This window comes from Neodiprion pinetum, chromosome 6 (genome assembly GCF_021155775.2).
Source record: "Neodiprion pinetum isolate iyNeoPine1 chromosome 6, iyNeoPine1.2, whole genome shotgun sequence".
NCBI classification, from domain to species: domain Eukaryota; kingdom Metazoa; phylum Arthropoda; class Insecta; order Hymenoptera; family Diprionidae; genus Neodiprion; species Neodiprion pinetum.
The window spans coordinates 5,213,224-5,238,481 of NC_060237.1; the positions used below are offsets into that span (position 1 = coordinate 5,213,224).

At 43.9% G+C, this 25,258-nt stretch overlaps 2 protein-coding genes across 4 annotated transcripts in view; one reads left to right on the forward strand and one right to left on the reverse strand.

Moving 5' to 3' along the window:
- LOC124221842 (uncharacterized) lies at nucleotides 1-1,928 on the reverse strand. Its single transcript, XM_046632193.2, has 3 exons — nucleotides 1,619-1,928; nucleotides 967-1,117; nucleotides 1-845 (listed from the first exon to the last, which is right to left on the reverse strand). Exons 1-3 carry the CDS (start codon nucleotides 1,663-1,665, stop codon nucleotides 237-239), a joined length of 807 nt encoding a protein of 268 aa, XP_046488149.1. The 5' UTR covers nucleotides 1,666-1,928; the 3' UTR covers nucleotides 1-236.
- The window catches only part of LOC124221834 (transcriptional regulator ovo), a 67,326-nt gene continuing 43,654 nt past the window's right edge, over nucleotides 1,587-25,258 (forward strand). For 2 of the 3 annotated variants that reach the window (XM_046632174.2, XM_046632175.2), the window contains exons 1-2: nucleotides 1,587-1,994; nucleotides 2,636-2,770. In XM_046632174.2, coding sequence (XP_046488130.1) covers nucleotides 1,937-1,994; nucleotides 2,636-2,770 — 193 coding nt within the window. In that variant the 5' untranslated portion in view covers nucleotides 1,587-1,936. The remainder of the gene's footprint in view (nucleotides 1,995-2,635; nucleotides 2,771-25,258) is intronic. The other variant, XM_046632178.2, reaches the window with a different exon arrangement.

Consider the following 25,258-nt stretch of genomic DNA (forward strand, 5'->3'; position numbering starts at 1 on the left):
TCTAGAACAATTGACATGTATGTATAGTAGTCATCTCTAGGGTATGGAACCTAGTGCAAAAGGTTTTTTCAATCTGATACCTACATCGTTCTAATATGGTAATTCTTACATCCTAGTATCACGTGAGTCTGGTACGTTTTTTTTTTTCTTTCTACCAGGAAAATGTTGCACGTACGCAGGGATAGAAATATTCCGATCGAATTTGCAAGCGAACAGATCGCAAACCGAGCAGCCTACTACGCAGATCCGAATCCGCTCTCGGTGTTCTCCGTATCGCTTAAATTCAAATCCTTGAAAGTTAAATCGGCGAAGCGGCGATTGTGACCAGATATACCATCTTCGTCTCGACCTTGACCGGGTGGGATTAGACTTTTGTCGGTTACCGATGACCGTTCACAGCGCGGAGCGGGAAACAAGTTCGAATCCGATGTGGTCTCGCTCAGATCGCAACATTTTACACCAGCGGGTAATTCCCGGGGCCCGTGATCGTAGCTGATAGTCTTTATCCCATTACATTCGCGGATCGTTCTTACGGAGGCCTGAAGCGTTCTCGGTTTCATCTTCGGTTTTTCACCGACGCTTCGCGGCTGCTTCATCCTCCGCTTTTCGTCTAATTTTTTTGCAAGCTCGGCTTTTGCGTTCTTGTAGCTTTCGATCAGTTTGTCTCGAAGCGCCTCGCTACTGCAATGATCGGTATTTTTCTCAAGGTATATCTGCATCCTGCGAGCGTGCATTTCGAACGCCGAAGGCAGATCACCGGAGAAAATCGAATGCTTGGTGCTCGACACCGCCAATCCTGAAGGAAGGACCTCGTCATTGGTCGGCGAATCGGCCGGGTTCGATTCCTGGATGCAAAAATTATCGCATCCTTTATCGCCGTTAAAAGACAATTCGAATTAAGGTCTCGTACCGCGAGCGAAATCGTGAATTAACGTATATTTATAGCCATGCTTAAAAAAAACTTACCCGAAATTTTTTGTAACGCGGAAGCGTGACGTTACGCGGAACGGGTCGTTGCCACGTTGAGCATCGCGTACTCGTGTGAAAGTAGTAAACTTTGCCCGGAAAAGTGGTCGACATGCACTCGATCCATCCATGCTTCGCAGCTACTACGGACCTGGAACAGAATTATTATTCCCCGCCCCAGTGTTTCAATAAGCAAATTTTCTCGTGGGAATCAAATTCAATCTTCTATATAGTAATCGGTATAAGCTGTACTCGTCAAATAATTCTTCAATTTTCAGGCTATGTGAAACAAGATACCCAAGATACATAGTAAGATACGATACAAGATACAAGATCGGAATTCATTTGATCTTCGATAAATGTTTTTCCTCCTCTATACAAGAAATTAAAATTCTTCAGGGAAAAAGTAGGCAACGAACAACCCCCACGTAATATATAATTTTCAGAAATATACCGACGCAATTACAAAGGATTGAAAACAATACTAATAACCGACATTGTATATACCTATACAGTTATTAGAGCTTGATCCCGGTTCAGGAAAAAAAAAAACAACAAACGGCGAAGCCTTGACCGTGATTCGAACTTCGATACACAGACGCACGGCTTTTGTTTTTATCCGCCTCATACGTTGTAACGACATCGAACTTACTTGGCACAAGAGTCGCATCCAAAAGTAACGCAGGTCCCGCCGCACATCGCAGTGAAAATGTTCGTACTTCGTACACCGTGGCTAAGAAAAATCAACTGCAGCAAGTCGCTGTGGTTGACAATGAAGTGCGCGCAGTAAACAAGTGAAAATTTCGGGTGTGTGTGAACTCGGTGAGGTTAGATTTACAAGATCCTGCGATACACGCTAATAGTCCGGGATCGACGTATCGAACATTCGGCTTCCGGTCCGAACTTCGCGTCGCGTCGCGTTCATTCTGCTTCGATACATCGGCGCCAGAGTTCGCGGGATGCGAGTGAAATGGTCTGCACAGAAATCCGTGGCATCGTGATCCATTCCCATGCTCTCCAGGTATTAGGTATGTAACAACGTGAATTTACACACCTTCCGGCGTTTACGCCTCGCATTTTTCAGTCATCTAGCTCTCAGGTGTTTCAGGCGAAACGCTGAATTTTCATTGCTACCTAAATATTCGGTGCTAGTTGTCCGCGTCGAAAAATTTGAAACAAAAACGAATCGGCGACAGCGATGTTTGTACCGGCGATTCGTTTTCATTTGCTCGCGTCACGCCTGTGACAATTGTAATCATGGGAAAAAGCTGCGAGGGGGAATTCACTGGCCTGGATATAAATCTGCATTTCCCAACATATTTCCAAGCAACGCGTACCTGTAACGAGTTGAATCGGTGTGCGAATCCACGCTATATCTATAGTTCCATAGATGTACAGATAAACCCCGCACAGAGAAAGCGTTTCTCTGGATTATATTAGGCATGTACGACTATTCAAACATACGTTTCATGCGTGAGCTATTTCATGCGCCGTTTTCCTACTGGCGGAGGTTTATTATCCACTAAAAACCAAATGTAGCGTAACGATATAATGATAAGAAATCAACAGGTATCGTTCGCGGGCGAATTATTGGTAATCAGGTTATCAGTTACAAACTCTTTTCCGCAAACTTCCGTGACATATTGTAACCAATAAAAATCTATTTCAGGCCGGGTTCCCGACAATTTCGGGAATCTCTGGAAGAAATGGAGGGCTCTACTCACAGCAGTGCCGTATGCTTTATTATCGTACGCCCGGCGCTGTACCGGCATTTACAACAAACGATCGACGGGAATAATTACTCGTAAGTAATAAGCTTGTAACCTAAAAATTAGCCAATTACATACCTAATACTTATTGAACAATTTTGATCCACATTTTGTTTGTAAATTTCAGTATCGATCTTTATGATATACAAATATTGCACAGTGATATCAATACAATGAAAGTTGATATACTTTTTACTAAAAATATGTCTGTCATAAAATGTACTAGTTTTTATTAATGTTTAGTGGAAAGAGAAATCTTGACCCCAGAGTGTATTATGCAGAATGCACACGTTGTTAACTGCCAAAGTTTCAGCCGTGGGTGTGAGCCCTCCTCAGAACACAATTTATTAATCTAATTAAACAAAAGAATTTGACAATAAATAACGACAGGAAGGGAGAGCTTGTTCATACTCCGAACTAAACCGCACAAATTTTCTTGGTTCTAGTTTTCCGCCGGTGTGGTTTGGTTCGGAATACGAACAAGCTCCCCCTTTCTGTCGTTATTTATTGTAAAATTCTTTTGTTTAATTAGATTGATAAATTGTGTCCTGGGACTACATCCAGGGACGAAACGCTCACAGTTAACGATGCGTTCCATTCTATCCTACACATCCAAGAATTCTTTCTACATTAGTATTTGGTATTAGTCCGATATTACAAATATTAAGTAAGTCAGGTTACCCACCTTTCGGGTCTTTCAAAGATTCCGGGATCGCCAAAAAACCCGATCCGATATAAACCTGTGTTGAGAAAAATCTTGACCTCAATAATCTAATTGCGCGGAGAATTTCTTGGAAATGTAGGTCAGGGAACGTCGAAATACAGACTCCAATTTTTTTCCACCTTTCGGCCCGTTCTGTGGGCCCTCCTCGGGGAAACAATTTTATTCTATGCAGACAGTAGGACAAAAAAAAATAATTGTTTGATTAACAATTTGTACAATCGTATAGAACGTAGACAACAGAACAAACTTATTATATACTAACCAATACTAGTTGGGCGCACACAAATATTACACTATTGCTGTGGAGATCGTCTTCAGACGGTTTTAATTTATTTACAATACATTGTAAACATGGTTAACGTTCTTCAGGTCCATAACATTGTTAAATAAAAACGTGCAACAAGTTTATAATCCTATTGTAGAATAAACACGAAGAGATTTACTTAACTGAACTTAGTTTGAACGTAGACTTTTTTTTTATTTAAATGACATCTATATATACAACTGGTCTTATGTCGACCAGTCATCCAAAGCAATCAAAATAAAAAAAAAAACGATCAAAAAAATAATAATGAAAAAACAGAAATAGGAGTTTATTCGTAATCCGGAACTATATATAACTCCGAATGTTCGTAAATAAGACCATTTGTATATATAGATGTCATTTAAATAAAAGAAAGGTCTACGTTCAAACTAACGTCAGTTAAATAAATCTCTTCGTGTTTCTTCTACAAAAAATTAGATTATAAACTTGTTGCACGTTTTTGTTTAACAATGTTATAGACACGAAGGACGTTAACCATGTTTACAATGTATTATAAATAAATTAAAACCGTCTCAAGACGATCTCCACAGCAACAGCTTAATATACGTGTCCGCCTAACTCTTATTGGTTAGTATATAATAAGTTTGTTCTGTTATCTTTAACATATCATTGATGCTGCTACTTCGTGACACGGTGTCCACTGCTCCTGGAAGTCCTTGAGGTCCTGGAAAAGCTCTTGAATTTTGCTTTTCTTTAAAAAGTTCTGGGAATATACTTGAATTTTTCTTGTATCCCGGAAATATTCGATTTTTGAGGTTTGGCTGCGAATGATATATTTATTTTTTTTCACCGAGTTGCTATTTAAAAAAAATGGATTCCCACCTCGAATCTCGTTTTTCGTTTTTCCCTACCAACAGGTTGTAGTACATGTAACGGATATCTCGTACATCACGCCGATTATGTATGTACAGTGTCCTTTGCCCTCTGCATTCGTGTATTTTGATTTTTTCTAAGTGTCTTAAAAAACCTGAAAACGTTTTTGAACGTTGTTACGGATTTTCATACCTAACACCATACGTGATTTCGCTTGAAGCAAATTCCTGTTTGGCATATATTTCTCGTTACAAAGAAAAACACAAAGACATTTCATATATTGTAACCTGCGTCGTCGCCGAAAAGTATTACGCTTAATCGACCGGTCGCATCGGAGGCACGAAGGGCGTGAGTAATGCCGTCCAATTAGTCGCGACGGCGGTGAAAGGTAACGAGAGCAAGGTGAACCCTTTGAGGAAAAGGAATTATCATTAGGCAGAAACATCGCCTTACACACCGCATACAACACTGCGGGGGATGAGTGGTTTTGCAGATATGATGGCACACAGAGAGAGAGAGAGAGAGAGAGAGAGAGGCGTAGGTCAATTAACGTACATTAACACCGCATGGCATACCCGTAATGATGCAGGTATATGCCGTATAGGAAGTAGTGCCATCCGACAACAATTCCCCCCCTTATTGTTAGTGCGATGCAACGAACGCCCGTTTCCCGTTAACCCGAGCGCACCACCGAGGATCGAGATCGTCGTTGCAATTATCGTTTATAATCTAATCTGAACAACCGCAACCTTATTGCGCTCAAAATTGCGTACGAGTTAAACGGTCGCCGCCGCATTCTCGGCGAACAAGTTTACAATCAGTCGATTAACACCGAGAACTTGTAATCGGTTGCTTTTAACCCAGTTCGTTCGTTGACTAACAATTTCAAAATTACCAACCGATGATGCACAGCCACGGTACAAGGATTCCCTCATCTTCTCAACCTGCCTGCTTATGCTATTTTACAATCCACTTCCTGCTAGCGGGCTGGAGAATGTGTAATTAGGAGTTAGGACCAATTAACGAAAATATTCCCAACCGCTCGTCTTTCTCCAACGTATAATACACATATTCTTATATAGCTAGGTTCATACTCAAAAGCCGCTCAGTGATTTATATACCCGGTTACACGAATCTACACACCTTTCACATGTCGCTCTTTTATAACGATAATCTACAGCCGTATAACGAACGGATCGCCTAATTTAATTACTTATTGTTTACAACGATCGGTGTGTGCAGGGTTCGTAAACCGCGTTCATTAGCTCGGCGAATGACGATAGAAGGGGGAGGAGGGAAGAAACGGCGTCTGTAAAAAAAAAAAAAAAAAAAAACAAATAGCCGCAATCAACGACGCTAATGACACGATACCAGGCGACATGATTCGCGCTTTAGTGCAAAGAGCGATGAGAACGTTGGCTCTGTTGTTGCAGCTTCGGTATTCCTACAGGAAACAGCGACGCGTGATACAAATCTGAACGACGTTGATGTGTGGGTGACGGCTTTGTGTGACGGGGATACGACGTACACTCGTCCATGGGGACATGCGGGGAACGTGGATGTTCAGAAACGGAAATCCATAGTGAGTAGGTACGTAGTGCGATACAGTATGAACATGCAGTAATAGCGCAAGGGGTACGCGAACTTCCGGAGCTGCCGACGTGCAACTATTTAGTCAAATTTACAAACCAAATGATCTGAGTATGCTAATTCTGTCGCGTAATTAAGGAAGGTATGTAACACCGTATGGACAATTTTAATACGGAGTAGTTTTCTACCTGTGTGCACGTATACGTGAATATACTCGTCGGCTAATGACCGAGTCGGTGATAATCTTGTGCGATTAGATCGAGACGGTACCGCGTGTCCGAATCGTTTGCCTTGCATTATCGATCGCCGTCAACTTCAACTCTTTGCGAGTCATTCGAAGAAAGAAGGCGAACTTGCCTACCCCGCTTCCAACTCGTTTAACCTCCAATTAACACGATTGCTCGGGTCGTACCTTCGAGAGCTGATTAAATCATACCTCGTTAACTGAAATAAAGTCTACGGTCATTACGCGCGCATAAAGTCTATCCCGAAACGATAAGCTCTGGCTACTTTCTAACTTACCCCAAATGCAAAAATACACTCTCCGTTATATTTAGGTCGTAATTTTCGCCGATTATACGAATATGGGTACGCAATGAATGCGTAATTTGGGAATGCGGGGAAACTTTTCAGACAGGTCGTTATTTCAACGAACACACATTTACATCCGATAACGTCCCGAAAACGCAACGATTACGCGAAGGCCGTAATCTTGAATGGGCGTTGTGAAACCGAGTCGGGATGGTAAAAATTCTTCCCCGTCGGAGGAAAAACTGCGGTGTGCATTGTTGGAGGCATTACCATAGAGAACAATGGTGAAACTATTTTGGAAGCAGCAAACGCGACTTACGATATCCACGACGCTCCTCACAGCGTGCGGCGCAACGCTTGTATAAATGGTATCCCTTACTTGGAGGGAAGGTCTCGGACTAACTACGACTCGCCTTATTCTCCGCACTCCGCAGGGCGCATTGTGGGAGTTGCGCAGGATGCAAGATGCGGGGTGCAGGACGAGGAGCAGGGCGCACCCACGAGGAAGGAAGAAGGAGGAGGATGGACCAGCGGATGCATAGGATGCACTGCGTACGGATATTGAAAAACCCATTGTGAGTCGGGGTGTTTTCTGCTTTTTTTTTTTTATCATTTTCCTTTTTATAACGCTTTTCTTTTACACCGCTGGAAGGGATACTTGATACGGGCTATTTCGAATGGTTTTTTACGCGAGGGTCATCTTGAGAGTGGAGAGAACAAGCGGGAGGAGGGGGAGAATTATCCAGGTATAACCTCGCTGTCCGTTGTTAACAATCTTCAACGCTTTTTCGATCCTCGTCCGTCTCCCACTATGGTCATACGAATTATATACATATATATACTTGTATAACGTCACAGGTGAAAAGTAAGAGCGAGTAAAAAATCGCCGGACATATGCGTGCCGAAAAAATATATATCTCGCGCGAAAAGAAAAAAATTAATGTTCGGGAATCGATCATTTTCTCAGGGAAGATGCGTCCGGAGGAGAATCAGAGCTTTTGAGGGACGGGACCGGGACGTTATAAATTTCCGCCCGTGACCCGTGATAATCCAATTTTTGTCCCCGATTCTCTCTTCCGGGTCCGAGTCGCCGCCTGCTGGGTGGCGGAATTTGTAAGATGAAGATTTTTACGAGGACGATGACAAAGAAGCCAAGGTTTTTCGGCCTATCATCGCGACCGCTGGAGATTTACGAGCCAGGCTGCGTTGCCGGCTGTGTACCTGTTCCGATGTCCTTTCGGTGTCTACCGTCTCCGAAAATGAACTTGTAAATTACGCAAACGATTATTGCGAAAGCTTTCTCTGAACGTCATTTGACTCTCCCTCGTTACCGGGGCTCATCCTTGCAGATCCCGGGGGAATCGAGGACCGATCGGTCTCGCCGCCGATGAGCGATGATCCTCTTCCGTTCCACTGAGAAATAATTCGACCAACTGGCCCCTCGTCGACGCGCAAGCTCCGGAAAAAGCGACAGGAAGCGTGGTTTTTGCTATCGCGCAGACACCCATTCGACGCTCTGTAAAAATCTGTGGTATAAAAATTTGAAAATCAACACGGGGAGCACATGACGTTCCTCGAACCCGGAACACTTTTTCTTTCGCCCCTGCTGCACGTTGCCCCGCATTGTCCTGCGCCTCACCAATTTGTGCAACCTCCTTCATGTTTTTTGCGCCCTTCGCTGCGGCTCTTTATGCATCGGGATAGCTACCTGTCATTAAAATCGTTCGATTCCCTCGCTCCTTCGTAACTCGAAACCATCCATTCTCTCCACCGCCGCGTCAGGTAGATTCTCTTATTATTCCGCAGGAGCAAGATGATCTCCATTGATCAGGCCAGCTGTGTACAAAATTTTCGCCGAAATCCCTGCACCGAGAGAAATTTTTCTTACGGATTCCACGATCCACGCTATGTTATTTAACGTTAATTATTGATGACACGTCACGACCCATTATGCGGATACCTGTAGAATTTGTTGACGAATAATGAAAAAAAAAATTTATCCAACCCGGTACGATGATCAATATTTTGCAAAGTCACTCAGCAGCGGAACCGTCTGAACAACGTGTATCCAATTTCATTCACACTAAACGAGTGTTTCGCAAAAAGGATATCCGCCGATTATCTTGTCTTTGAAAAACTGTTTATCAAAGATTCTGTGAATTATGAAATTCGCAGGGTGACCGTATAAAAATTTCGGCTCGACCACGCCCGAGTTCATTTATTTCGCCCCGGATGAATCAGCGGGTAAACAATTTTCAACCTCGAAATGCCGGAGCGTAATTTTTTATTATAACAGCTAGAACATTTTTCCAGCTACCTCATTTCTTCCTCGTTTTCATATTTTCACTTGGTTTGTATTTTCCTTTTTCTTTTCCGCGCCGCGGCGATCGGCACGTCTAGTCATCGTCATCTATACGTGTTCGAATGGCGACGAAAAGGAAGCGGAGAGAGAAAGGAAGATAGAAAAAAAGAGAGAGACAGAGAGGAGAGTGGAGATGGCGAGGACCGTTAGTTGGCCCCGGCTCTGCGGGAGCGTTGCCCGGGCATCGCCGTCGCCTCCGTCTGTCCATCCGTCGAACCTTCGTCCTCCTCTTCCTCCTCCTCCTCCTCGTCGTCGTTGCGAATATGCCGCCAACTGTAAGCTCTTACACAGGCCTTAATCCACCCGCCGTGCCTGGGACAAGTTTAGGGGTCTTATTCCCGGGGCCCGAGCCGCTGAGAAATCCCTTGACTTTGGCCGTCGCCTTGGCCTTTAACCACTGCACGTATAAGGCCGCTGATCTTTGCGATGCTGCGGGAAATGTTGCCGCGATCCCACCTCCGTCGGTATTACAGTAATCCTCGCCAGGATTTCACACTCCGCTCTGCACGTTTATCGTCATGCATGTGTGTATGTACGTACGTACATGTCGCGATTCGCACACCCGCAAACAAGTTCCACGAAACGTCACGACAATTACTGTTTTACCATCCGAGCATCGCCTAGTAACTTCTTATAATTTTCCCAGACGATGTACCGTATAATACACGCGCATTCATTGAACCTGTATTACATCTTATCGTACCCTGTACCGAGGTTCGGATATCGCAATAATCATTCACGTTCAAGCTGTTTCTTCGATTGCTTTCGCTTACAAACAACAGGTATAATTTCGTGTGTGTGTGTCTTTTTTTTCTTTCTCGTTTGTCAGTTATCAAACAATCATTAGAATATCAATTGAACGAAAAAACATTCAGACGTTTAATCTGATCTCACTGAGTTGCTGGGACTTCAGTTCTGTCAAATAAGAAAAAAAAAAACAAAAACTTGTTTCAGAATTTCCGTTCCTTCGTATATGACAAGATTCGAAGGCATGTGTAGGTTCAAACACTTTCACACGATACGAAGTTTGACCGAAGTGTCACCTTGAATTTTGCTCCACTCGTTATTTCCCCGAGTCTTTTAGTCGATAATTGTCTCATTAGACCGTGATTTTGCTCTTTCGAGAAAACCGTGCTCGCTCGGACACCTATATTTGCTTGCGCAACGCGTTAATTAGCCATGACCCGTTCTCTTCCCACGAAACTAGGCTCCTCTCACCTTCCTCCCGCTTCCAGTCCCCTTCCGCTTGCACATTCCCTGCACTCAACCGTCTCACTTACTTGACTTCTTCGTTCAGCGGCATGCTCTTTTACATTCTACACACTCGCTTCGTCTGCAATGGCCGACTAGAGATGTTTATACACCCCCTCCTCCGTTTGTCCTCCAAGATTCAGCGTTTCGGTTCCAAAAATTAATAAAAATAAGTGGAATCGAGTAAATCTGCAAAAATCCCACCATCTTACGGTTCGATCATCGAGTTCAAACCTCTCCCATCTTTTCAGCTGTAAAGATCCGTTCGAATCTGCCGAATCAGAGATCCGAGACTACAAGACGTGATCCAACGATCGCTAGATTTTCATTAGCCACAAACTTGCAGGGTTATTAATTATGTAAATTGCACATACCAGTTAAACAATTTATTTAGGATGAATAAATTTTATTTGCCGTTAGAAAAAAAATGGGTTCATCATTTTACAGCACATCGAATACAGCAGATATATGTTTGAATCAGTTTGACGCTTGATTAATTTTCATTACAACTTTAAAAGCAGTTTATTGTTTCTCATTTAATTCGATTTAATATTCAGCACGTAATTCGGTAAAAATTTCTTCCTACCATCACGGTATATTAGGTGTAATAATGCTACCCTAAGTGTAAATTCCAAATCACTTTGTTGCACAGCAGACGTAGGAACAGTCATTAAAATGCTACGCGTACAAATTAGAGCAGAAGGTAAAATTTGGAGCAATAAATATTTCGAGTTTTAAATTGGGGCAATAACGTATATAAATATAATATACCGACCTACAATCCTCCTGTTCACAAAGGATAACGTGCAGTACCTACTTTTCTGCAACGAGTATATAAGTATATATACACGTCCCTGCAATAAAACCGAACCCACCTCAACTGCACAGTAATGCCATGCTCATCCGTTTCACTGAAACTGACAAAAATTTCGGCTTGTGTAAAAATTACAGACAAAAATATACATACATAAGTTGAAATCAGAGAATACGAGAATATAATGCAAGTGATTTCTCTCTCTCTCTCTCTCTCTCTCTCTCTCTCTCTCTCTCTCTCTCTTTCTCTCTCTCAAGTGTCCTGTCATTTTTTCAAGAGCTTACCGATTTACGTACGCAAGCTTAAAAAGGACGATAAATCCCCTCGAAGATCACACCGCGACTTTTTATTTCACGAACAAAAGTGCGCAAGCTCCAACGCACTTTGCAGGCGTAAGAAAGAAATGGATAAATCTTCTCTCGCAATCGATGGAAAATAGAGAAAAACATCGAGTCCAGGCACTCTGCTCGTGGCTTCGAAGGTTGGTGGAGTAATTTCACACTACGGTCAGTTTCGGCGAAGCGACAGCAAACAGAAACTGAAACTGGCACCAACCTCTTGTTCGCTCAGCTTGTCAACCACTTCGGAAAATCCCGTCAACGGTGTCCTTTGGCCTTCCACGATTCTGATCCTCGCGACAACCCGCGGTCGTATCATCGAAATGATCCAACGAAAAAAAAAAAAAGAACAAAATCCAAAACGCGTTATAATCACTTACGAAGCACAAGACGTCTCGGTACACGATCGAAGAATCGAAACGCGTTCTTTTCCCACGTATAACGATTAACGAAACTCCGCACATTTCGCGAACAATTCGAACGGTGTTCCCCGGGATCCTCGGGAGTCCTTCGGGAGAGTATCGCCTCGGTACTTGGGAGGTTCTTTAAGCACCTCGGCAAAGACCCGATCGTCGACGTTAAATGTAAACTGAGAGGAATCAGAGGCGGTAGGAATGGACTGACGTAGCCCGGCCGGGTCCCGTCGGGAGGATAACAGTTCACCACTGTACCGTTCCCGTTCCCGCTAACGGGCGATATTCGCTCTTATTCATTCCGGCACCGCGCATACGCCTCCATGTGTGCAGACGACCAACAGCCGAGTATACGTGCAAGCACACGGACGTGGAGCGAAGAAAGTGTGCGTGTCGCCGACGGTTTTCTCTCTTCCGCAAAGGATGCCACCGGCCTCCGGTGCCGTGCAACCTCTTCTCGCCTCCACGCCGACCTCCACCTCCTTAACGTGACCTTGACTCGATCCGCGAGGCGCCCTCCCGGCACAGGGCTATAATTCCCCGACTCCCATCCCCGGGGATCGACCTCGGATGATATGCCGATTACCTTACCGCGATATCGGAGAAAGACTTTCCTTTGCTCGAATCTCGGGCGTGTAGCTGTAATTTGATATACGTAATATCGTATTGCGGTTTGATTTGCGCTGAGACGGTGAATTAGCGCCCGAAGAAAGTCCGAGGCTCCTTACAACTTGATTCTCACTTTCCGTACCGTTTTCGTCATTCATCCGCAGCACTCTTGTATAACCGCGCTCGAGTCTCGAGCATCGTTTGCTCGCTTAAACTCCTCGCGATAGTTTGTCCGTATCTTCGTGGATACCGACGCGGAATCGGAGCAGTCTGCAGTTTATCATCACCTTAATTGTTTCAAATTTATTTTACCTCACTGTCACTTTTAAATCTAGTCAAATTTGCTCAGCTGTCGAAAAATTTTCATCGGTACAAGATCAGCTATTAGTGGTGATACTTCGCGTTACAAACTATTTGGAAATGGTCCTACATCCATATCTTCGAAATGGGTATTAGCTTTTCTTTAAACCATGATTCAGTGGTTTTCAGTGCTTCGATCTTACAGCGCGGTGACATTTTAGTGGTCGGTTATTCACCGCACGGTATAAAACTCATCACTGATTCATGTTTGGATAGTGAACTCGAGGATTTTAGGGGACACTTTTAGTCCGTGTTATACCGTACGCGGTTGAAAGTTTATGACAGATGTTGACACCGCGCGTGTGACGCGGAAGAGCTTGGCGGAGAGCTGAGTCGATTGATCGTGCGGAAAAGAAATTGCTAACTCGAGTCTGTTTCTTCCGAGTGATGGATAGGCGTATCCTGAAATTAGACACTCGCAATTGACGTCAAGCCGACGCGTCTGCGACGAATTTGGAATAATCGTTGGCGAAAATAAATGACTAACATGCGGTATTCGCCTGGCCCAACTGTCGGATTTGACTATGAATCTCATATCAAGAGAAATCTGATTGGGTCAACGTACACCGGTATGTGTTTAAAATACCTCAAAGGTACGACTGTCATATTTTTTTTTTTTTTTTTTTTTGCGACGTGACTCATAAGCCGAGGTTGAAATAGTCGATAACGAGATACGTTGTTTAACAAAAAAAAAAAAAATATCACTATTACTCGACTTCGGAATGACAAAGAACGAGTCCAGTTTCCAAAGTATATAAGTTGAATCTAATCACGGTTTACCATGAATTTCAGACAATTATAAAACTGCGTTGACGCATACTTAACGACGCCAAATCCGTTTGCTCGATAGTTGATTGAAAATCTGTCAAGAACGGCGTGGGTAAATTTAAATTTCCTGGTCCGAGTTGAACGCGGTATTACAAAGATGAGCCGATGAAGGCCTTCGCGAACTCGATAAGTGAAACATCGTCACTTGTGAGAAGAGAAAAACAAAATAAAAATGCGGCGTAGACTCGTATAGAATATTTTTTGGTGTCAATCTGCCACTATTCGACTTACAAGTTCCGAATTGACGACAAAAATTGTTGCGCATAGCGTTTCACACCGGCGACTATTGGTGAATTTTAACACCTCCATTTTTTTTTTTTTTTTTATTTTTGTGCAGCAAGGATGCAAAGTTCGTAAAAATCGCGCGTCCATTAAGAGAGGATCGAGCTGTCAGCCAAGACCCGGTATGCAAATATGTCCTACAAACATTGATCTAACGGTGCCGCAAGTCCGTCGGACTCGCCTGGTTACCCGATGTCCGTTTGCGTATCTGTGATACACCACAAGCAAAATATCCGAAAGATTCCGTGGCCGAGATTATAACATACATTCGCTTTGACGCAACCCATGCGAGCCCACCTACCTGCTGTAATATATACAGGTATTGCGCAACGAAAAAACGGAACGCTGCGCGAGCAGGCGTATCGGAAGTTTACGCGTTTGTGCCGTCGCAGATCCTAGTTTTTACACACACGGACACACACCCTCAATCCGGGCTCTTTGAGTTCAATGTTCTCACTTTTGGGTTCTCACTTTTTTGAGACGACTTGACTGCTGCCGGCCCTGTTTGCGTTTTTATCAATTCGCTTGATAACTGAAGAAGACGACGTTTGTAGTCGGAGTGAGGGAGGAGAGATTCGGAGAAATTTATTCTCCTCACAGCCCGTGACCGGCTCTATTGAGAGGTTGCACTGTACCGATGGAGGCTTCGAGGACATTTTCAAATGCACCCGAGTGCTCAAGGTTAAAGAGTTTGAGATTTATTTGAAATCTTCATCCTATCATTTATTCGGTACATCTCCGACTCGACTTGTAAAAAAAAAAGTGGAAGATTCCTGTGGTTTCGTTTTTGTTTTTTTGTTTTTTTTTTTTTAATTTTGTTCAACTACTGTGTAATGCTAGAAAAAGTAAAAATGTCACTTCAAATTTGAACTTTTTTTTTTACCCTTACACCAAAAATATGGTACCCCATATATACTTCCAAGTTTCTAAATCGGTTTCTATAACTATGGGTGTCGATGAAGATGTGTAAAATTCGTATACCATACTGTCTTTAATTTTGGTTGCAAGTTTTTGTGTCTTCTTTTTCGACGCATTTTTATCGAACCTTGTCCAGCTTTCCCCGTCCTCGAGGAAGACCGGTGACGTTTAATAATCACGTCTCAAGAACCGCGCTCAAAATTTCTCCCCGTATCTGGTGGCTTTCCTCGGTATTTACATACCGTTTTATGTGTTACACGTTACGTTACGTTACGTTACGTTATAAGCTGTTTAAGATTACTCTAATGAAACTCTCTCTACATCCAGCCTTGACCCACTGAACTCGCGACGATCGAGTTACTCCTTTCTTCGTCCCATTTTATAATACATATACATTTACATATATACATCGGTTTCTTACAAACCACGCGGAGAACAAAAACAAACGTTTGCGACATACCCTGCAGAACGGTTTAAACCAGCAGCTCGAGCATTATAGAAGTACAACTTCATTTCGAAATATTCAAATTATACACACCTGCAGTATCTCGTTATTATACATAAATACATGAATTTATAGCCGCAGTGCATACAACGTACAATTTTTCAGTCATTCCAGAATCGAGACTCGCTGACTACCTATTTTTACCACTATTTTAGATTCGATGAGAAACGAACTTTTTAAACGAAAAGCTTGTTATTTTTGCAACGATCAGAAAAGTAAAGTCGGCGCGAAAGTTTGCGAAAACCGTTAATCGTTTCGTATTGCATCTATACGTTCGCGCAACATACATATGTATACACGTATATATTCATATATGTGCGAGTGTATGTACACATATTATACATATCGCGGCGAGTCGAGGCGGTAATGCGTTACCCGGGCCCGAGCATATCCATTACCGGAGATTATCTAACGGAAGAAAGTAGTGCAAGGCCGCTTTCTTCTTATCCAATATATACGACCCACTGTTACTTTACCATCTCACCGCATCACGCAGGCATCTACGTGTCATCTTCTTTCTTCCGCACTGCAGCCTCACGCCGCGACGCAACGCCGACGGATTGTGTAATAATAATGACGATGTGATTTTCCAAGTCTTTCCGCGAGGCTGATAAGTCTGAAATTCGGTAAACCTTCTGAGAAAAATGTGTATCAATATTTTGCAAACTAAACTAATCGAGCGTTGACGTTGACAAGGCGTTTACAATTTCAATTCATGCAAACATGTCCGTGTAAAATCTGCCGGTACATGACGCGATACTTACATCGAAAGATAACTCGCGTACAGGTATTTATCAATTAATGTCACAGCAATGATATCTTGCGAAAGTTTAAAGGGAAAGAACAAACCGGTTTCCATCGGGCGGCTACGTCTTTGTGATCCTACAAGACAATTACACTTCGCCGATCGTGTTCGCAAACTGTACCCGCGTCGTGATCAAGACCGGTAAATTCGTCGCTGTCGATGAGATGCAGATTTTACGGGGAAAATCTTTGAATCCTTCTTCTCGTCTCTCGGTTTCAACGACGATTACGTATTCAAGGCGTCGCGCTTCCGCGTTGGCGTCTCGCCACGCCACCTCGCCCTCTTCGCCCTCTTCGCCCTCTTCGCGACGCGTCGTCGTCGACGTCGACGTCTCCGTCGACGGGGGCCGCCGCCCTAGGCGCGATCCTAGCTTGTCACGTGCGGTCCCCGTGGGGCCCGTCTAAGTAGGTCGAGCGCGCAAGAGTTGCCATCCCGTTATCGGCGCGGACACGTGGGGACCCCGTCCAGAGTCCAAGACAAGCCTCCTCCTCGAGCGAGACGCCTCGGAAACTCGTCATCCGTTGAAAACAACGAGAACCGTTTCCGCCGCATCGTCTTTCGGACGATTTTTCCACCGTGAGAACCTAATTGCCTATCGCCTATGCATTTTTACATTCATCCTGAATTCAGCGAGCTCATTATCGTACGGTATAACGGTACAACAAAATTGAAAATAAATACTGTTTATCAAAAAAGAGTTAAAAACTTGCGTTATGTGTGAATGAGAACAAAGAGACGAATCAGCTAGACCCTATCTTTTATTTTCTCTTTACTCAGAACTTTATACTCATTTATTTATTTGTTTTTTTTTTTTCTTTCTTTCTTTTTTTGCAAATAATTTATACGTTTCGGTATGGACAGTATCAGGCGCGTCTACCTAGTACGATATTCTCATCTGCAATGCAACGGCAGCGGCGGCAGCCTCGCGTAACATGGCGTAATCGTTACACACTCGGTGACTATCAGTTACCAGCAGCAGCAGCAGCAGCAGCAGCAGCAGCAGCAGCAGCAGCAGCAGCAACAGCAGCAACACCGGCATCAGTAACGACGGAAAGAGAAGGGAGGTGGCGAGAACCCGTTTCCGCGGTTGTTGCTTTACGCGTGCTGTGAACGCTTCGCGACACGGTTGAAAACAATTTTTGAGAGAAATGGAATCGGCCTCTGTATATTATACGTGCAACGCCGCAGTTCAGAAAAGGAAACTTGAAGTATTAAATGTTATTACACGCATGTCTGCTCGCCATTGATTGAGAAATATCTGGTGAATTTATTGGGAATTTATTAGAAATTTTCTTGACTTTTTTCAGCTAGTTAAAATTGAATTTTCGTTTACTTTGGTCGGTAAAATTTTTGGACGCGTATTAATTGAATTAGAAAGTACAGAGTTTTTACTCTAAGGGGATATTTTTCTTGCCTCTTTAGAAAGTTTTTTACCGTCTATATATATATATATATATATATATATATATGTATGTATGTATATATATATTGTTTTGGTACCGGAAGCAGGGCTATAAGCAATTGGAACACCTGAATTTTTGAAAGTTCGTGTCGATTGCGTCAGATGCATGATCTACTTTCATGGAAAAGAGAAGAAAAAAAAATCTACGTATAAAATGTGAAAAAATGTAAATAAATTCATTGAGAAAATCGTGGGAGAAGAAGAATTGGCTAGATGTTTTGTTGGGCGGCACACGTATCGACCTTCAAACTGCGAATTCGATCGAGAGCGTGATAAAGCATTTGTGAACAAAATTTTTTAAGTGTGTCGATTTTTGATAGTCTAATTTTGTAGGGTATAACCAAGGTAAATATAAAATTCGAAGAAGAATATACGGCAAGGAGGAAATAAATAAATAACGAGCAACCGACGGACAGGTATAATAAATATGTCCCGATTTTCCTACTATGTATACATCTATGTAGAACACAAAGAAATTCAAAAGCGTCCGTTTCTGCAGTATACGACGTATTTTTATATGGACTTTATCGTTTTGGTTCGCACAACTCCGGCCGTCCCATCGATAGAGACGATAATTTTCCTCGTCACCCGAGTCAAATCTGGAACCTCGGATCCGCGCATTTTGGTACCTACATGCACGATGTAGATATATTTCACATTCGTGGTGCACGAACGCGTGACACTGGTCAAGATGGGTCTTCCACTTTAGAGGCCATTACTCCGTGACTTAGTATTCTCGATGGTTCGACGTTCTTCATGCATGCAGCGACCTGCGGATATACGTACGCATGTAATCGTATCGGTTTTTAAGACATAATGCAACGCGTCGAAGAGGGCGTCTCTCGAAATATACAAAAATCAAACAACTCCAACGGCGAGTTGTTTGATCTTCGATGTCGTACTTGTACGACTTTCCACAACGCCGAGTCTTGCTCGAGAGATCGAGAAATTTAAGAGCCGCTGACTTTTATCCCTGGGAGCGGATCCCGGGATCGGTAGAATCGCCTCGAACCGTTCAAGCGCGTCCGGTGGATTTGGTCCAAGATCGTCAAAGATGTCCGCAGCGAGCTGTGACATCGAGTAATGCAGAGTTGAACGACTCTCAGCTCGAGTTATCGCACCATTTTGCTTCGGCTGCCCGGACTGCAGGACTTGGAAAATCGTGCGGTAACGGGTCGCCTCCCAGGAATATTTGATCCTTGTGTGAATGGTGGCGGAAGAATGATCGATGACCGGTAAATCAATACGGGGATACGTGTAAACCGATTAATTTTCTGCCGCGCAATAATTCGCCGCTTCACACGTCCCGCAACGTTTCTAACGTCAGGCTACATCGCTAGGAATTAAAAGTCGTAGATGTGAGGTGGTAGGAGAGGGAGGAGTGTACAGTACACAAGAGTAATTATTCCTGCTGAATTAATGAACAATTTATATTCACAAGGAAGTAATCTAAGATCTTGTGTTACAGCCGACTCTCATCATCGCTGTGACTTCATTAAAGTATTGACCCTTCTTCTTCCTCCTCCCGCTTCTTATCCTCGTCGAACGTGCATCTCCTCCAATGATGCAGAAGTTTCACGTACCTGCACTCGACGCTAATTCCAACTCCCGGGCGTTATTATCCCCTGATATTATAACAACGTGCCGGTATCCCCGTCACGGATAGACAGAGTTTGGTGCATGTGTACCGTCTACCCATCGACCGGTTGCTGTGGTGCAGAGGCTTTATTATCCTACTTTGAATGCAGACCCGCAGGTCTAGGGTACCGACTGCATCGAAGGGTGTCCGAGGTGTTGCTTGCAGTTGCGAGTGCATCAGCTATGCCGGGAATAACGGAGGGCGCTTCATCGCGGCTACTTCTTACTCCACACCTTTGTAACGATTGCTAAAATTTTTTAATCCTCTCTCACCTTTCGCACGTATAAATAAATATGTATCGTCGAAGTTCGAGGTTTGTCAGCGTTTTTATATGTACGATATATGGGAAACCGAAGGAATCCAAGGCATTCCAGTTTTGCACCGGTGATTCGGCTGCCCGAGCGCGCATAACCCGCAACTGATGGAGCGAAAACTTGCTCGTCAAACTCCTCGAATTTCCATACTACCGTATAACGTGCCGCACAACGCTGTCCGAGGTTACGATCGAGATATGTATTACGTGTAATCTTCGTTTCGAAACTAGCCATGACCGTGCCAGGACCGCACCGCAGACCATGCAGCAATCTTTCACGGGTTTATGGCCTCGCGCTGGAAATTCTAGGCTCGTGAACTAGCCGCTTCCACGGGCAGGAAGGTGAAGAAGAAGAAAAAAAAAGAAAGAACGAGTAGAAAAAGAAAACGCAAAATAAAAATATAGCTGCAGCTTAAGCCTGTGCACAGTTATAATAAATATAGAGAACGCTCGACTTCAGGAAATCAGCCAAGTTGCTTATAATGGACGCAATTTTTTCTCTCTCTTTTTCTCATTGTTTATTCGACAAAGAAGCTTTAAAACTCTGGTACAAGAGCCGGCCAAGGTCTTAACGCGTCCGAAAATACGCGATGACTTTTATACCGATTGCACCAAATTTTCGGATCCCATTTTCGGGATATCGGTGAGTCAGAAATCGAATAGACCGAAAATATCATTGAGGGGTAAAAATCGCGTACCTACTTCCAGAATGGCGATAAACGCGCTCTGTCTTACGGATAACACGTGTATATGTATATTTCTGTATATATACATACTTATACATATATCCATCTTGGTACCAGACTTACCGGAGAACAGATTCTGAAAGGCGTACATATATATATATATAAGCCTGCGTTGCAACGCCTTTCAGAATCTGTTCTCCGGTAAGTCTGGTACCAAGATGGCGTCGAAACGCGACCCAGCGAACCCGGGCTCTCCGCGCAGCTCGTGCAGGCAACAGGAAAGGTGAACGTCCCGCGAGTCTTGTCCTCTTTGCCTCCCCCCCCATCCTTCGCCGCTCTTTCTCGCTCTTCTTCTCCCTCTCCGACTCCTCCTCTTACATCTGTCTCTCTTTAAATGCAGATAGATATACTCGCGAGCAAGGTATACGCCGTATATACATATAGGTTATACGCGATCAGTGAAGTCTTGGAACAAACCAGCGTCCGCGACTTTGTTCGAAAGCTCGCTGCTCTGGAGAACCCAGCCGGAAGCCGCTTGCCAACGCTCCCTGTCGTCCGCAAGCGGAGAAAAATCTCACGATAAAGCTTCGGAAGCTTATTCCGCCACGGATTCGCGGATCTTCGATGAGAGACTTGGCCAATTCCTCGCGATTTCGCGAGCGGTTCTCAATCATCGCTATATCACGGCCGTGCCCGTTGTTCGGTACCACTGTCACTGCCACGGCTCCGCGGCGGTGAGGTAATATCGGATTCCATGCCACAAGGCAGTCGGCGAGTCGCCATATTGGTTTCATTATTCTTACCGAAGCGCATTGTATCGTTGAATCACGCTCACTGCCACGCCGCATGCAGCTTACCCTCTACAGCTGTATTATACGAGTCAAATGAACGGTTCAAAATCGTTTTCAAGATGTTTAAAATTGCGGAACCGAGCCGGCCGCTTCTACATTTCTAAAGGCAGGAATTGTCTGACCTCCGGGTAACTAGGTGTGTGGGTATGTATTATGTATATATACATTTATTTACATACACGCACACGGGATGCATGCCGATAGCACCGCTCATTATGCCTATACGTGTACGTGTGTATTTCTCTGCCTGATACGCGACGTGCGAATAATATATCGGGAGATGATTACAACAGCTGTATTACTCGTGTTATACATATATCGCTAATCGTATGTCGATAATTTACGTGCCTATAACAGAAGAACATTATAATATAGATATCGGGGTTTGATTGTTAACCGAAAAGCTATTTGTAACGGAAATTATCCGTCATATATATATATACATATATATGTATATATTTTAACGCCGCGAGTCAAACGCGGCTGGAGTGTAATAAAATTGTAATATAGCCACGTGTGTATACGTATATATACTTATATATATATATATATATATATATATATATATATATATATATATATATTGTGCAAACTCAAGAGCGACTCGATAACGATGCGCGGACCGAAAAATCTAATTGGCAAACGGAAGGACTCGATATAAGCCATTCGTATTCCTAGCGCATGGCGTACGATCGCCGATCGATTTTCGACCGGACATCGCGTCCTCCGGATATTATATACGCAGGTATAAAGTACACCGATTCTCCTCGACGATTCAATCCTGTCAGCTGTACGTATAAGTTGGCGGATGAGCCTATAATAAATGAATGGTGAATGGTTTTTAATGAATATTTTTCAAAAGTTTTACTGAAACGCGAGTACATGAACCCGATCGATAACACATGTATGTCTGTATAATACCTTAGCTCGGCTTATGTACTATATATACATGCATGTATTTTGTACGTACGTATCTAATAGGGAATGTCATTACGAGTCGAGTTCAGATAGAGATCCACACATTTTTGCACTAATGGGCCAACAGGTTAACAGGTAATTCAGTCAGACGGCCTACTACAGATATAGATTTACATTATATATAGTACAGACGACGCTGCGTCGCGATGCTGTTTGCATTTCGTTGCCTTACAGATTACGGATAGTAGTCTATACATAGACCGGGGAGGACTCGGGTTTGCTGTTAATTGCATTCCAAGAAAATCGCGATAATTAGCATACTCACGATCTTTTTAATTGGCCGAATTCTAACTATGTGGCCAATTTTGAGGATCGATTTCACTTCGGCTTATCGTTTTTCAAAATCGTTCACGAACATTGTAATGTTGCATACCTGCAGAATATCGTAAGACCACAATATTCGCGCTCAAGTCGAGTCAAGTGTCTCTGCAACTTGCAAAAAGAAATAAGAAAAAAAGAAAACCGACCGGTTGAACGTTACTGACACTTTTGCAAATCGAGTCTGCAAGGTGATGGCGACAATATATGTATAGTTGCCAGACTCCTACACTTGCCTAAGACTTTTATTCTGCATGCATCAGTTGCAACCTCAGCATAAATCTTGTACAAAAAAAACATAATAATAAAAAACAAAAATCGCAACGACTCCGATCAGAAGCGAAATTGATTTTCTTCGACGTATTCATCTGATCTGTTAAACAAATAAAATCAATCACTCAGCATTACGTAACATCAATATCGAAATGAATAACGTGGTAAAAACAAAAAAAAAAGTTTCTCAAATTAATTACCGGCGCAGGTATAAAAGCTCGTTCGCAATTTGTACGTTGGTACATAAGGAAGCCAACGAGTATACAAGTTGAATCGAATTAATAATACTGGGTCGCGATTTATGCACGTCACGAATTGACACATACGATTTACAAGAGAGACAGTAGGACGAATAGACCATACGGAGTAGGTATGTATGTAACGCACAAAGTGATTCATTTCGCGAGGTTTTATTTATTATTTTGCCTTTTAAAAACCCACGACTGTTATTACATGTATACATACATGTGTGTGCATGAATATGTATAACGTACGTGTACACTGTAGTGTTGCGGCGTTACCGAACTGCGCAGATTGTTAAAGACTCGGTAAGCCGGTATGCCTACTCGTTTCTTCCAGAGACACGCTCGTGTGATCTCCGGACTGCGCTGGTACGCGTGTGTTCATGTGCGAGGACTCATCCATGCAGCAGCGAGTCACACAAGCTCGTATCTGCAAAAGCGTAGCTCGTTCGCTCGTCACTAAGCGAACTGTCGGGTTTTGTTTGCCAATAAACAAGACAGACTTGTCTCCGGTTAGCGGTCCCATAGCCCAAGGATTACGGAGTGCGGATCACCGGGTACGGCATGGTGGATACGAACGAGCTGAGAGGAGGACGTGGAAGAGGAGGAGAAGAGCGACTAGCGGTGACTCTTGCGTCCGTAATATGTTGCACGTCTGTACGACTCGCCAGAGTCAAGGACATAACGCGAAGACACTCGGGATCGAGTTCGACCAACGACTGACTGACCTGCAGCCCCTTGGCATGCTACGTACTCTTATGATTTCTCTGCGGCAAACGAACCCCCGACACCGTTTTCCGCAAGAGAGGGACCCACTGCCCCTGGCATTGCACTACAATGTCAGCTCGGTATTTCTTACGGTCCGTAATCGTGCAATTCGCTTGGAGTCGTTTGCAACTCTGGGCTGTTGACTTTCTACCTCTCGTGATCGAATGTTGATTACGTAACCTCTTGCACGGTATATTGAATTGCCGATGGTGAAAATTGACTTGCGGAATAGCTAGTTTGTCTATCATCGACCTTAAGGAAAGTCCAGCTCGTAGGTCAAAGGACGGCTTCGCTGTCACGGAGAGTGATGGAATCGTTTGGTTCGACCTTTTTTTCCATCCTTTCTTAAGCTCGGGGTCTGTTGGAAAAAGAAACTGGGTTCTGCGACGATGATTGGATGGTCAGTGCTGCGTTGAGACGAGCAAGACCGCAAGCTTGGTACCTGCAGGGCCGGTGAGTTACAAGTTTAGAAACGGCACTCGACGCGAGTCTCGGTCAATTTTCGAGATCCATGGATCCGTGGAAGAAAGTGCCTGGCTCGGGATGATCCGGTGACGGTGTCGTAAGTAGCTGCGGTAAGCCGAGGATGACGCGATCCTCGAGAGGTACGAGCGATGAGGAACGAAGAAACGAACGACGAGCGACGGGTCAAGAGGCGGAAGTAAGCCTCGTGGATAGCGAAGGTGTATGACCGAAATCGGGGCCAAATCCAACTGGTAAACAAGACTTGGTGAGTCCAGCCGGTCGCTGCGCTCGTCTCTCCCTCTACCTTCCTGCATCATCTTCTCTTCCTTTCTCCGTCCCGTCTCTCTCTTTCGTTCCTCCAAGTGTGCAGGTATACCACGTCTATTCGTTACACGCTATCCTACCGTGTACTTAGCCGCGTACAGAGACCCCACGTACGTGCCAACATCGCGTCGCATCGATGAGCAAGCAGCGCCGGATATCCAGAAACCCATTACAACATTTTTCTTTCTCATTTTTCACGACCGTTCCAAAGATAGGCTCTCGATGGTGCGAACGTCGTCCCAGCAACAACTCATCTGGGTTCGGACGCCTCGTCCCTTTCTCACTCGATTTTCCGGTGAACCGATTTCATCGCAACGCCTCTCGTCAAAGCCTGTTAAACATTTGCATTAGAGACGAGGTCCTCACCGACTGGATTCTCGATCCCTCGATCCTCTGATCGTATGGAAAATATTGCGCGTAAGAAAATTACGGGCACCTGCTACATTGGAATCAATATTTTCCGGTGCTCGGATCTGCTCGGCATTTTTAATCAGTGTCCATCGGAGTGCGAGCATAAATTTTCGCGCATGCATGACTGACTAGAGTGCGGTTCGCGGATTCCACCACGATGCGATCCTGACCTCGTGACGCGACCAGTTGCAGAAAGGAATGCCACGCGCGATCCGAGGTGTGGCTGTAAACCGATCCGCACTCCAAGATGTGTACGTTGTACAAGTCTCACAGTCACACGCAAGTGCATCCATTAATTTGCATGGGCACGAGGAAAACACATGCA